This window comes from Triturus cristatus, chromosome 4_2 (genome assembly GCF_964204655.1).
Source record: "Triturus cristatus chromosome 4_2, aTriCri1.1, whole genome shotgun sequence".
Classification (NCBI taxonomy): Eukaryota; Metazoa; Chordata; class Amphibia; order Caudata; family Salamandridae; genus Triturus; species Triturus cristatus.
Window position 1 is genome coordinate 152,434,176 of NC_140586.1, and position 13,594 is coordinate 152,447,769.

A 13,594-nucleotide genomic window follows, 5' to 3' on the forward strand; every position below is an offset into this window, starting at 1 on the left:
ATGAGAGTCAAAATAGCAATGTTACAATCTCTATTTGTAAGCAGCATATTTTGGCCTCATTTGGATCTTCAACATGTTATTTAAAAAGATTAATTTGCAGCTGTTTTGCATATGTGAAGATCTCATAGCTGTGGAATAAAAACGTTATTAATGTGTGTCTTGATTAGTACTCGGGTGAGAGGTCGCTCATCAGCGTAGGGCACAGTCTTCTGGTGTTCTACAGTGTTTCATATGTCGTGATGCCACAGTTTTATGCTGTTTAACTGGTTGGGACGTCCTAGTTCCTGGTGGGTGGACATCACAGTTTCTCCCTTACATGAGGGTGGTTCTGGTCTTGGTGGGTGGTTCCCATCTTCTTGTGTTGCGTTGGTAAGTCGCCTTGCGCTGCACGTCTTGTCTGTTTGTATGTGTGTAAGTCGCCCTGCGCTTCACATGTTGTCCTGTGTAAGTCGCCCTGCGCTTCAGATGTTGTTGTGTGTAAGTCGCCCTGCGCTTCAGATGTTGTTGTGTGTAAGTCGCCCTGCGCTTCAGATGTTGTTGTGTGTAAGTCGCCCTGCGCTTCAGATGTTGTTGTGTGTAAGTCGCCCTGCGCGTCACATGTTGTCCTGTGTAAGTCGCCCTGCGCTTCAGATGTTGTTGTGTGTAAGTCGCCCTGCGCCTCACTGTGTGTACCCTCTATGTGGTCCATATTGTGGTACACGTGTATCTGTAGTGTTGGTTCACCCTTGTTGTCTGTTTCTGGCCTCGGGTGTTGGTCGTGGGGTGTGTGTACCCTTCACTACTTTATTTTCAAAGGTTCATTGGGAAGGATGGGGTTATTGCTAGTTTCATATTTAAATTGCTTGACAATTTTTATTCCTTCCTAATAGTACGCTATGTTAGTTTTCTTTTCTGCGTTTTAACATGGTTTGTGATTTAATAACTATATGACTTAATAATCTTCATGAGGGAGGATGGGGGATTTTGATGCATGTTTTTATATGTCGTATTTTGCCCATCTTTTCTTTATTTGCATTGTTCTCTCTTTTGCGATGCTTTACTTTTAGTTGCATCCTTGAGTTACGAACATTACTTCTTCTTTTGTGTATAGTTCTCTGCTTTAGTATTGTAATCTTTGGTTTCATTTTAAAAGGAAAGGGATAATGTTATATCCTGAGTATTACATTTAATTGTAATCAGCCTAGGTCTTCCTAGCTGCTCAGCCAGAGTGAGAGATGGTAACGGAATGTTGGTGTGACTGTGATGCGTGGAATGCCTGGGTGCCTGTGTGGATGAGTGGTGACAGTTGGAGATGGGCTGAGCAGCTAGGCAGGCTGCTCCTGGTGGGGCTGGTGTAGGAGCTGGTACATGGCTGATCCTTGATTGATAGCACTTGACTTGGAACTAATAAAGAAGACTTAGAAACTTACAACATGGCTACCAGTGTCTTCTTGTACAGAGTACAACACATAACATTTTGGAAGGAGATCTCTAGGGAGATTGGCATTAGCTTTGTAGATATGGAAGCAAATGGGGCAGCTCCTAAGTGGGAAGAGACCGAAGTCTCTCGAGATGAGATCCTGGCCATCAACTGCATAGTCCTACCAGTTTCGTCTATTTAAAAGCACTCATTTAGAATTGGAAGTTGAAGTAGTGAGAGGTGTGTTGGGATATGGGGTTTGTGCGTAAAAAAAAAAAAAGAGGTAATTTGTATTAACACTGTAGTGGGTCACGTATAGCAAGGGGCAACCTCTAAACTTCTAAAGAGATCATGTTTCCCGAAGGTCGCATGCACACTCCAATTTCTGCAAAGAAAGAACAACTTCTATGGTTGCAAAACTCTCTGATGGCACATATACCAAGTTACCCACAAGAAGAAAGTAAAGCCATAGCTCACAGCATACTGGCTGTGGCACCTCTTTTATTAATAGTTGTTATTTAAATGCTGCCACGGTCTTTAGGTCCGTGATTGCAGGCCATAGCACTGGTACTCCCGAGGTCTATCTTTTATTTACATTTTTCATTAAATGCAGTCACATCCTCCAAATGGGCTGTACAGAGCGCTAAAAATCATTTGCGGTGTTCAAGAGATATCTCGGGAGCTGCTTCCTGGGAGATGCTGTTTACACTAATCCGATGTGGCTACAGAGTTTGTCTCCTTCCGAAAAGGAATGTTTAAGTCTATTGCCATTTGCTGTCTGTGTTCAGACAAGGCAATGATATGGGAGAGATGGGCAGGCCTGGTGTTTGGTGTGCCAATGGAGTGTGGCAAGGTGATAAACAGACGTGCGTGGAGTTCTGAAAAACTCTGCTAGTGTTCGTCAACATCAAGTTGGCGAGCGTGAGCAAGGAAAATCCACCTCCTGGCGAGATTTTCCTCGTTCATGATCGCCAACATCAAGTTGGCGAGCACGAGCTTGGAAAATCAACCTCCCGGCGAGATCTCTCAACGCGGGCGGTCAGGTTTCTCATTGAGAGTGCGTGCGTATGCTCGCGATCGCTCGTGTTGAGAAACCGTCCGTTTACGTTGAGAAGCTGCCGCTCGAGTAAAAATCTACTCGAGCGGCAGAAAGGAAGCAGCGGCAAGTACCTGGCACTGAAAATCACAGCAAACAGCATTTATCTAATGCACTCCGCTGCTTGCGGAGCTCCACGTAGCACAGCAGAGGTTTTTTTTGCACTTTGCACAGGCTTAGTTTACACCCTAGCTCGTCATCAATATCTGCATTTGTCACACAAGCCGCTGCTGTGTCTGTAACAGAGTGGTTGCTATGGTCAGATTTGCTTAAGAGTTTATACTGGTCAGCACAGGAGTTTGTTTAGTACCTTGTGCACTTAAAGCAGGTGCGATCCCTGAGTGCATATAAATATACGTGGAGGGAGTGGCTGTGATGCATACACTTACACGTTTTGCCTGCTGTTTTCAAATTGTATTTAACAGTAGGTTTTTGCCTTTTTAGGAAGTGGGACCTTTGTGCTACTGGCGAACCTGAGCCTTAGGTGGGGCGATACCAAGTACCTGCGCCAGAAGATCCAGACCGGGCTGGTCACAGTGTGGGGCCTGAGGTATGTCTGCTTTGTGCTGTCATGCGTCCAGTAAGTCACAAAGGGAAATTATTATTATTAGTTACATTTCTTAGGCGCACAAATCATCACTACAGGGATCTCTTGGCGCCGTTGCAATGTGGGAGTAGAAAGAGGTTCGACTAGTGAGAGAAAAGCCAGGTTTTCAAGAGTTTTTGAAATGTAATGAAGTCCGTACATGCTCGGATGGATAAAGGTAGCCTATTCCAGTGGTAGGGTGCCTGAAATGAGAAGGCGCTGCCTCCGTGCCTTGCAGAAATCAGTGCGTTAGAAGAGGTAGTCGAGTCAGATTAGGGGCCTGGCTCATAAATATCAGAGTACGATGGCAAACAAGTTTGTGGTTTAAATAATGACATTTTGGACGAAAGCAAGAGACAAATGGCTATTTTCACTGAACAACTTTTAGATGAAATAAGCAAGGATGCTTTCTTGTACTTGTACATGTAAAACTTAATAAAAAGGGGTCCACATACCCTATTGTTTTTGATGTTACTGTTTGTTTAGTATTGATGGGACTGCACAGGGCTGATCCACTTTCAGTGGGATGTATGCTTGAAAATATACGTATTTTCCGGATATAAATTGGCTGTTCGTTTCTGTTTACTCAGACTGGGCGGCTTTCTGTTCTTGAGGATCCTGAAGGAGGGACAGGACAAGAGGTTCAACCATGTTCGTGAAAATCCCGGGACTTTCTTTGTGTACTGGACAGTGCAAGGTGAGAGGTTTCAAGCTCACCTTCCGTGCTCCATAGGAACAATTGCCTTTTCTCGTCCATACCCCTCATTCTATTACAGATTTATTCTGTTTTGCTTCATTGCAGTAATCTGGTTTGTCTTTCAACAGGAATCTGGATATTTGTGACTCTTGCTCCCACCTTGATCCTGAATTTGGAGAAGCACGACAGGCCCTTGGGTGTTAGGGATTACCTGGGATGGACTATTTGGGCTGTGGGCTTCCTCACTCAGGCCATCGCGGACCAACAGAAGTGGAATTTCAAAGCTGACCCCGACAACGCAGTGAGTTAATTCATACTCCTTGATTCTATAATCATGTATCAACCACACCACAGCATTCATTAAAAAAAAATCCAAACTAGAGTTTAGTAGTGTCCGAAGTTGTCTTTTAAATTTAGTTATTTGCACAGCACTGCTAGTCTGGGATCTGGGACACGCCCTTCGTAGCACTTTCGCACACCGACATGTAGGCTTCTTAGAAGCTAAACACTTATTTGGATACAAAGTGCCTAGTTTAAAAAGGGGTGGAATGCAGACATCAAATGCCTTGTTCAACAGGCAGCCCCTGAGGAGTTCTTCTCATTTCTTGCTCCATTCCTAAATCGCTCCAGTGCGTGTATTTTGTAGATTGGTGTTCAGTGACACCACAAATAAAAATCTAGAGCTTTTGTGACCAGCATTACACCATACAATATTCCTGGGAGATCCAATCACACTGGATGGGGTACAGCAAGAATGCACTGTGCCAATGGCCACAATCCGAGGGTCCTAAAAGGAGCTGGTTAACCAGCATTAGAGAATGCAGAGACAATGTACACCGTGGAAACATCTGTAAAAATTATACCTTTACTTTAGGTTAAAGACAATCCGAACTGCAGTGCAAGTGTGAGGCTTGACAGTACCTTGGGTGATTGCAGTACTTTTAATTAGCGATTTTCCCACTCCTTCATCAAAGTTTAATCATTGATAATTAACTTTTTAATTAGAGCGGCAGGTACAATTTGCGGAGGAGCACACCACACATGGCCTATGTACATTCCTTTCTACGTACTGCTTCGTCTGGTTCTCCTATGACCAAAGACTAATTGGAATTTTGAGAATTTTCATCTAGTTTTCTCTTTCCTCACAGGGCAAGTTCATCCACAGTGGCCTATGGGCATACAGCCGACACCCCAACTACCTCGGAGAGATTTTACAGTGGACCGGGCTCTTCCTTTCAGCATCCTCTGTTATGAGTGGATTTCAGTACATAAGCATAATCTCGCCACTTTTTGTTTGGTACCTGTTGAATTATGTCAGTGGCATCCCAATTCTGGAGCGGCAAGCATTAAAGAAATGGGGAGGAGATCCTGCATACCAGCAGTACTTAAAGGAAACCCCTGTGCTCTGGCCTTTTACTTCCTAATGATCAGGGGTTCATTAAGTAAGGTTTCCATTGTGCTCATATTCAAACAAGGGAGAAATCTTCCTTAGCACTCAAACCAGTGGTTTCATATGCCTTTGATTAAAATAGACTCGGCAAATTTATGGTTTATGGGTTAAAAAAAAAAAAGATGAAATATTTTAGGCAATTCTGATTGAATTATGTAATTTATAAAGAAAATGCATATGAAAAAAAGCAGGTCCTGTGACAATAGAGTGGAAACCGCACACTGCATACGCACAGATGCAAATCGTGCAAGAGAATTTGGTTTAAGGTGTTTCAACCTGTGATAATGTGTTTACAAGCAAGGCTCTACCTCACCATCCAGTTTGGAAAAAAGTTTTTTTATCGGCATCCATGTTTTGGCAGTCTTGATAGCATGCGTACATATACCCTCTTCTCCCACCTCACAACAGGGAAGATACCCTCTCCACTGTACAGTCTTGTTTAAATGTGAGAATGAAAAGTTATTTACATGTGACAGTACGCAGCTTTTTTGCTTTTTTCGAGAAGCTCAGCAAAGGACTCTAACTTATTTCATGCTTTGACAGCAAACTGGAGTGGCTTTTAATGTTTTATGTTCCCACACTAAGAGCACACTTGGGACCTACCAGTAAATTACACCTGTGTTTCAGTTTCCATTTACACTTCAGCACTTGAGAATGCACTGCAGAGCTCATTATGTCGAGCCTGTGACATCCACATGCCCTCTCGAGATAATATTGTTTACAATAAAGGGCTTGGAGCCCGCCCATTGCTTACCAGTTGTTGGCTTCAGTGTCACTCTTCTATGCAGCCTCCTAATTGGCTAGTGCAGGGCATGTGTCACTTCCGTTCCTTTCTGTAGAGCATGGACCAAGCACATGTTGATTTCACTTAATTAGTGTGCATCTGCTACTCGCTCTGTGATTAAAGTACTATTTGTTTTCCCTCCAACCCCCAAATCATCCACTCCATCTGCCTACTCCGCCCCCCCCCCCCTTGTTTTTTGCGGGTCTAGTCCTGCGTACATCTACTCACTGTGGGTGTTAGTGTGATTCTGTGAACTTGCCACAGCATTTTGTTTGTGTTTGCTGTACCTGCCCCTGAAGCATGACACTGAGTGGCACATAACAGAAGAGCGAATCAAAGCGGGAAAGTCCGCAAAAATTCTGTGTAGTTCAATGCAAGTATATCACGATTTTGTGTGCTGTGCACCAAGATGAGTCGCCTTAACTGTTGGAGAACTCGTATACAATATTAGGGGACTTTAATTTTTATCTTGAAAGGCCTGAGGATCCTGATACAGCTCGACTCCTTAATATTATGGAAACCGCGGAGCTGAGGCAACCGGTAACGGGTCCTTCCCATCGGGCGGGTCACACACTCGATGGGATCTAGCATTTACAGCGTTGTTACCGCTGGCCTGGTCTGACCACGCGGGTGTTAGGTTTAATATTTCACCTACTCCCCACCTACACAAGGGGCGTCCCCCAACACTGGCCAAAGCAGTCAGAGCCTGGAACAGGGTAGAAGCGGAGACCCTATCCAGGGTACTCTCCACCTCACTTACTCCCATTCCCAGGAACACGGAGGAGGCAGCTCTGTCCTACACAAACTGGCTTACCCAGGCCTGCGTAAAGCTGGCGCCGCCTAAACTACCGGTTTTTAACAGAACTACGCCCTCAGCGCCATGGTACACGACCGAATTGAAAACACAAAAATGCGTATGTAAGAGAGCTGAACGCATCTGGAGGAAGACCTATACGGATGGAGAAAAACAGGCATATTTGGCATACCTGGCTACATACAAACGTATGCTAAGGGAAACTAAACAAAAGCATTTTGCCGCTCAGTTTGCAGCAGCGAAAAATCCTATGAAAGAGATTTTCGCCTCTATTAATAAAATGTCACGAGTTGAACCAGCCTCAGTACCGGCCAGTACTGAGTTATGTGAAAAGCTAGCTCTGTTCTTCCAGAACAAAGTGAATACCATCTTCACTAGTCTCAGTGGCCCGATTCAAAGGAACCAGGATGGCGGGATTAAGCCTAGCGAATCTCAGCCACCGTTTGTCTTTAAGGAATTTAGACATCTGACCACCCAGGACACCTTGGAGTTGATAGTTAAAGTCAAATCCGGATCCCCTCTGGACCCCTGCCTGCTTAAAATCATCAAACTGGCACCAGTACCAATTGCAAATCATCTTACAGCAATTTTCAACGGTATGTTTGATGAAGGGGTATTTCCAGGAGTCTGGAAAAAGGCGTCCATTCTCCCTTTGTTGAAAAAACCTAGTCTGGACCCTTCCAACCCAAATAATTTCCGACCCATTTCGCGCCTCCCATTCCTGGCCAAACTAGTTGAAAGGGTGCTTAACCATCAACTTACTACCTTTGTGAAGGTCATCTCACTTCTGGATCCTTCGCAGCACGGTTTCCGCGAGGGACATAGCACCGAATCCGCGCTGATTGAGGCTACAGATCAGATCAGGTTTACGGTGGATCAGGGGGGAAAGGCAGCGTTGATCCTTTTGGACCTATCCGCTGCTTTCGATACGGTCCACCATGGCCTATTAATGGACCAACTAAGAAACAGTGGAATCCAGCACAAGGCATGGGATCTACTAAACTCCTTCCTTTCCGATCGGAGCCAAATAGTGTTGTTGGAAAACTGTGCTTCTCAACCTTTATCTCTTCCTTGTGGGGTCCCACAGGGATCTTCATTGAGTCCCACATTGTTCAATATCTATGTTTCCTCCCTAGCGCCTATCATCAGAAAGCACGGATTTAGCGTAACCTCCTATGCCGATGATACGCAAATTGTTGTGTCTCTTCTACCCGGCAATGAACTTGGGGTGGACCAGAACTTTCAGTCATGTATGTCAGATGTAGCTCGATGGATGGCAAACAATTGCCTCAGGTTAAATTCAAACAAAACCGAGGTGATGCTATTTGGGAATAAACCTAATTTTTGGACCCCTACATGGTGGCCGCAGGAACTGGGGGCACTTCCCATCCCGGTAAATCATGCCAGGAACCTTGGAATGGTATTGGATGCCAAACTATCCATGACATTACAGGTCAAGTCGGTAGCCTCCAAAACTAGTTACATCCTGAGAATGTTGAGGAAGATTTTGTTCCTTCTTCCGCAGGAGCATCGACAGACTGTTGTACGGGCCCTGATAACTTCAAGACTGGATTACTGTAACAGTCTATACCTCAACATCCAGGAAGGTTTACTATACAGACTACAGCTGCTGCAGAATGCCGCGGCCAGACTCCCAACAGGCCTCCCTATATCTGCCCATATTTCTAGGGCCATTCGAGACCTACACTGGCTCCCTAATTAGTGTAGGGTCCAATTTAAGTTACTATGTCTGGTCTTTAAGGCCCTGCATGGAGAAGGCTCAGATTTCCTGATCAACAGGCTTAGAAGGTATATACCTGCCTGACACCTTCGATCATCTGATGCAAATTTGATCAAGGTCCCCCCAACAAAGAAGGTTAACTGGGGCGGCCGCAGTTTTTCATACGGTGCGGCAAGGCTGTGGAATAGTCTGCCTTCTTACATGCGTTCCATGGAAAATTTATTTCAATTCAGGAAGGCATTGAAGACTTGGCTGTTTGTCAAATAATTCTGGAGCAAGGCTAATTGGAGTAGTGGACAGCGCCAGGACACCTTTTGTGGTAATCGCGCGCTATATAAATCACGTTAACATAACATAACTATAGAGCTGCAGCCCTGTTTGTTCCGCAAAGTACAGTGAGCGGAAGGGAGGGGCCTTGCCTCATAGTCAGTACTGGGAGAACAGCCCCACCTCATCCTCTACATCTAGGCATCCCTCTGCTCCCAGATATGTCCTTCTCTGCTGTGAGCAGTGTAACCCATTTCTGTGTATTGTTTCTGCTTGCTGGCAGTAGTGTCTTTTACACATATGCGTGTTTTGCCACTTATTAGTCATTTTTAACTTGTGTAGTAGGACAATAAATATTAGTGAGAAATATTGGTTAAAAATAGATGCCAAATAATAGGCTGCCAGGTGTTTTATTTAAAATCAAATATATAATATGTATTTGCAGCTATAGCCTCTTTCTACTGTTTGGAGCAACTTTGAATTCATAATACATGTATCATGAAAAAGTGTACTCTGGCGTTAATTCTCATAATATAGGAGAGCTGTGTGGCTAATTTTTGCCCTTTACCTAGACAAGGCACCCGTAGAAAGCATGGTAATGAATATCCTATTAAGGCGGATAACTTTGCAAATTAAACTGTAGCTCAATTTTCGATTGTCAGGGTGTTTAAAATTAGCACCAATACTAATCAGGTATTGTACACTCTTGCATTTGTACATACACCTGAAGTGTAAACAAACATAAGTTTTATTGACACACCCAGAATAGAGCGCAAGTTGTCTGCAGTCTCTTCCCACAGCTCCCATCCCATGCCAGACAGTGGATAACCGACATCATGCATGTCTGATTGTGGAGCTAAATCTACATATTGCCCCAGACCACTGTTTTGGTATGTGAACCACTTGTGCAGGGCATGGGAAAGTCGCACCCCATAGTCTCTTCTAGAGTGGATATGACAAGATTTGATTCTGACAAAAATGTGAATACAGTGATGCCTGAAATGTCGACTGGTGCTTTTCTGGCATGTTTCGGCATTTGTGAGGATTGTTAGCATCCCAAACACAATAGGGGCTGGCACATGGGTAAGGTTGTCTCTAAGGAGGCGACAGTACTCACTAACTGCCTGCACTATCTCCTTACTTGGTGTCTCCGTGACCTCACTCATAACCTCCCCAACCTCACTTAGACTCCAGCAACACTCCACTCACAGTCTGCAACACCTGTTTTTCAGCTTACATCTCCTTAAGCACAGGGTGCGCTCATCTTGTCATAGACTGCACCATCCCATTGGCATTCTGCACTGCCTCACCCTTTGTCGTTTCTTGCCTCCCCCTCCCATCATTGTTGCTTGCCTCCCCCTCACTCCAGAAAAAAAGTGCTTTGGGTGCCTCTCGTCATTGTTGTTTGCCCCACAAGCCCACTCTGTTGTTTTTGCCACCCTCTCTCCCGTTCCTTTCGCTTGCTTGCCTATCGTTGTTGTTTGCATGTCCTCCTGACGTTATTGCTTGCCTTCTCTCTCTACTCCCTTCCCTCGTGGTTGCTTACCCTCTCATCGTTCTTTGCACCTTCACCCCTCCCAACCAGGAACAAGTTGCAATGACATGGCCAGCAATAGCTGCGTCGTAATGCTTGCAGTGTCTGCCTCCCGCATACAACCATAGTAGCTTTACCCTTCCCGCACCAAAAAAAAGGCACTGTAATGTGGCCAGCATTGGTTTCGTCATATCACTTATTTTTAAGTCAAGCCTGTGACTCCGCATGTGCTTCTACTTACAAGACTATTGCTTTCAATAAAGAGTTTGCAGCCTGCCCGTTGCTTACCATTTGTTGGCTTCAGTGTCAATATTTTTTGCTGTCTCCTAAGTGTATGTTTGTTTTGGGTTAGTGTAGGAATTTATAAACAGCAGGTTACCCAAAGAAATGTAATGAATTGGGCAAGCAACAACTGGAGTATGATAATCTCAGGTGAACTGACTCAATATTAGAAATTATAAGTGGTAAGAGCTAATATTCTTTTAAATATTAAAAACTGCAGTTTAACTATTATAAACTCCGCTGACTAGCATGTGGTTCCCCATTACTGATCTCCTATTTGGATTCTAGAAGAATGTAGTAGCAAAGCTTGTATGTGGTGGTACTTGAATGTTCCAGTTGTGGTAAACTGGAATGTACCCTGCCAGGCAGGCCCATCTGCAGTGAAACTTGTATGTTGACTCTTTGCATGGCCCTGTTGTCATGCTAATCTAGCGTGTGCGCAGAGGCCCAAGCCTTTCCCCAGTAGTGCAATGTCCAGGACCTCTTCTGTAACCCAAAGGGGATCACCAGTTGTGCCCAGATAATGGGATTTGCACTACAGTCCATGCACTTGGTGTATCACATGTAGTGTGACCAGCTTTTTCTCTGTGTCAAAGAGTGCAGTCTGCTGACTCCTCTCGCTTAAAGTCCCACTGTCCTGTGATTTTCTCAGAACTTTGCACTGATAATCCATGTGTGTAGAATGGATGTAGGGGGGGTTGTGTTTGTGTGTGTGTGTGTGTGTGTGTGTTTCTGTTATCTTTTACAGATTCACCTTCTTTTGAATCTTGCAGACCCTTGGGCTGGGAATCCTTAGTACACAAAAACAATACCTGTGGATGTGTGTGTGTGTGTGTGTGTGTGTGTGTGTGTGTGTGTGTGTGTGCGTGTGCGTGTGTGTGTCTATGTATGTGATATATTAAACATAATGTGCCATTAAACATACACAGGGTTTACATGGGACCCTCCCCGGATAACACTTTTATCTTTTAATATAAGGAAAAAGAAAACACTCCCTGAGCATAAGTAGCAATGCAAGTCCTCACATGGTGGTGGCGACTGTGTCATATTAACGTTTGGATTGATGTTGGTGCTTTGTTTTTCTTTTTTGGGGGTCTGCTTACCGAGTTCTGGTGCTTGCCATCGCTTCCAGTAGATGATTTTACCCTGCTTAGACAGACTGACTTGTGTCCGAAACATATCCTTCTCTGGGCATCGCCTTTGTGCTTTTTGATGGTCTCTCATGCCTACCTAGAATTCAGCCAGCACTCAACCTGCTTGTAGCCACCAGTGAAACTGGTTGAAAACGAGACCGAGCTGAAAAGTGAAGAGTGATAGGAAACCTTTGCCTTGTCCGTAAGGGTACAGCACCCTCTAGTGGTACAAAAATATGCATAAGAGTTTTGAGGGCGAATGCTAAATGAATAGGAGACCTTACGTCCCTTGGTTATGTGATTAAAGCTCCCTGTTTTCCGTTTTTACTGATTTTTACAGATACATACAGACAGAAAACATTCATTTTCTTGGCTGTATTAATTTTTATATGTGGTTAAAAATGGAAATCGGGTTGCTTTTTGAGTAATTCTAAATACTGTCTGCCATGACTGCCAGGTCAATAGATGTGTGGATTGATAGATAAGCGGGTTAGAAAAGAAAGGAATTTTTGTAATGAGGCTTTAACAGCAGTAGATATGCACAAGGTTGACACTGAAATGAGCATTTTTTCATATAAGTGCATTGATTTATCTTCTGCGGGTGCTGACACCTGGCAGACCTTCAAGCATGAGTGCATAGTTATCGGTTAAATAAACTTGGAAATATGCTAATTTCAGCTTAATTTTTCCACAAAACCCAAAATAAATCAGGATGAATACAGATAAAATTAGCAAAAAATAAAATATGGATAAATACATACTGAAATGGCAAAAACTAAATACCATAAAACCGGGAGCCCTAGTTATGATGAGTGATTTACTGATCGGAAGATGATGTGGTCTTCGTTGATTCGTCTCTCTCCTCATATGTGACCTCAGTTGTTCTTAAACGTTTGAAAAATATGCCATACACTGCACGATATCTCCAGGTTTTCGCATTTGTGTGATGGCATAAATAAAAGCAAATCTATACCTTTGTGTAGTGGCATAAATAAAACCTATATGGTCACCTCATAGACTTTATCTGTCATGTTAGTGCATATCGACGATTAGTCACTGACGTAAGTTGCACACAGACAAAATAAACTTAGAGATGTGTTGCAATGTATGACATATTTTCCAATATTTTTTTCTGTTTAGCCTGGTCTGTACGCACTTTTTATTCATGTTTTTTAATAATGGGCTGCGGTATTTAAGGGCACCCCTAAACGCTTCTGGCCAAGTCCCGGGACCGTCTGCAGAAGATGGATAACTACACTGGCAAATTTGTGTCACCTGGGTTTCGTTGAGGATCTGACTGGGTTGTTATATTATGAAGACAAGGGCCCAGATTCTCAAAGGTTAAGGGTTGGATCAGCGTTACTTTTTTTTAACGCTAACCCGCTGCTAAACCCTTATTAGGATTTACAAACCAACGCAAATATTTGCGTTCGTTTTTATGGTAAAGTAATAAAAAGCAGCCAGAAACGCTGCTGTGTATTACTTTGCGTTAATGGAATGTTACGGGAGTTGCACGTGGGCGTTCCCATGCAACCACCCATGCTTTTTTCCACTAACCCCGATTCACCAACATTAGTGGAAAGGGTTTAGCGTCAAAAAATTAACGCCGCTGAAAAGCCGGCGTTAATCAAAGAAATTTTACATTTCTCCATGCTTTTCCGACTTCGCACGTGTGCTGCACTGGGCAGCACACATACAAAATACGATATGGTTTTGCACATGTCTAGGCATAGTATTTTGTACAGGAAGGGTAGCCTTCCTGAACAAAACCTATGCTAGACCCAGGCACGCACCCTAACGCTATGCTGCTA

At 43.9% G+C, this 13,594-nt stretch overlaps 1 protein-coding gene across 1 annotated transcript in view; it reads left to right on the forward strand.

Annotated features, from left to right (window-relative positions):
- Nucleotides 1-10,661, forward strand: part of LOC146833219 (uncharacterized) — a 51,875-nt gene extending 41,214 nt beyond the window's left edge. Inside the window, exons 2-5 of the mRNA XM_085600871.1 lie at nt 2,940-3,045; nt 3,672-3,778; nt 3,907-4,079; nt 4,927-10,661. Of these exons, the coding sequence (XP_085456997.1) occupies nt 2,940-3,045; nt 3,672-3,778; nt 3,907-4,079; nt 4,927-5,202 (662 nt within the window). The 3' untranslated portion in view covers nt 5,203-10,661. The remainder of the gene's footprint in view (nt 1-2,939; nt 3,046-3,671; nt 3,779-3,906; nt 4,080-4,926) is intronic.
- Nucleotides 10,662-13,594: the final 2,933 nt, after the last annotated feature.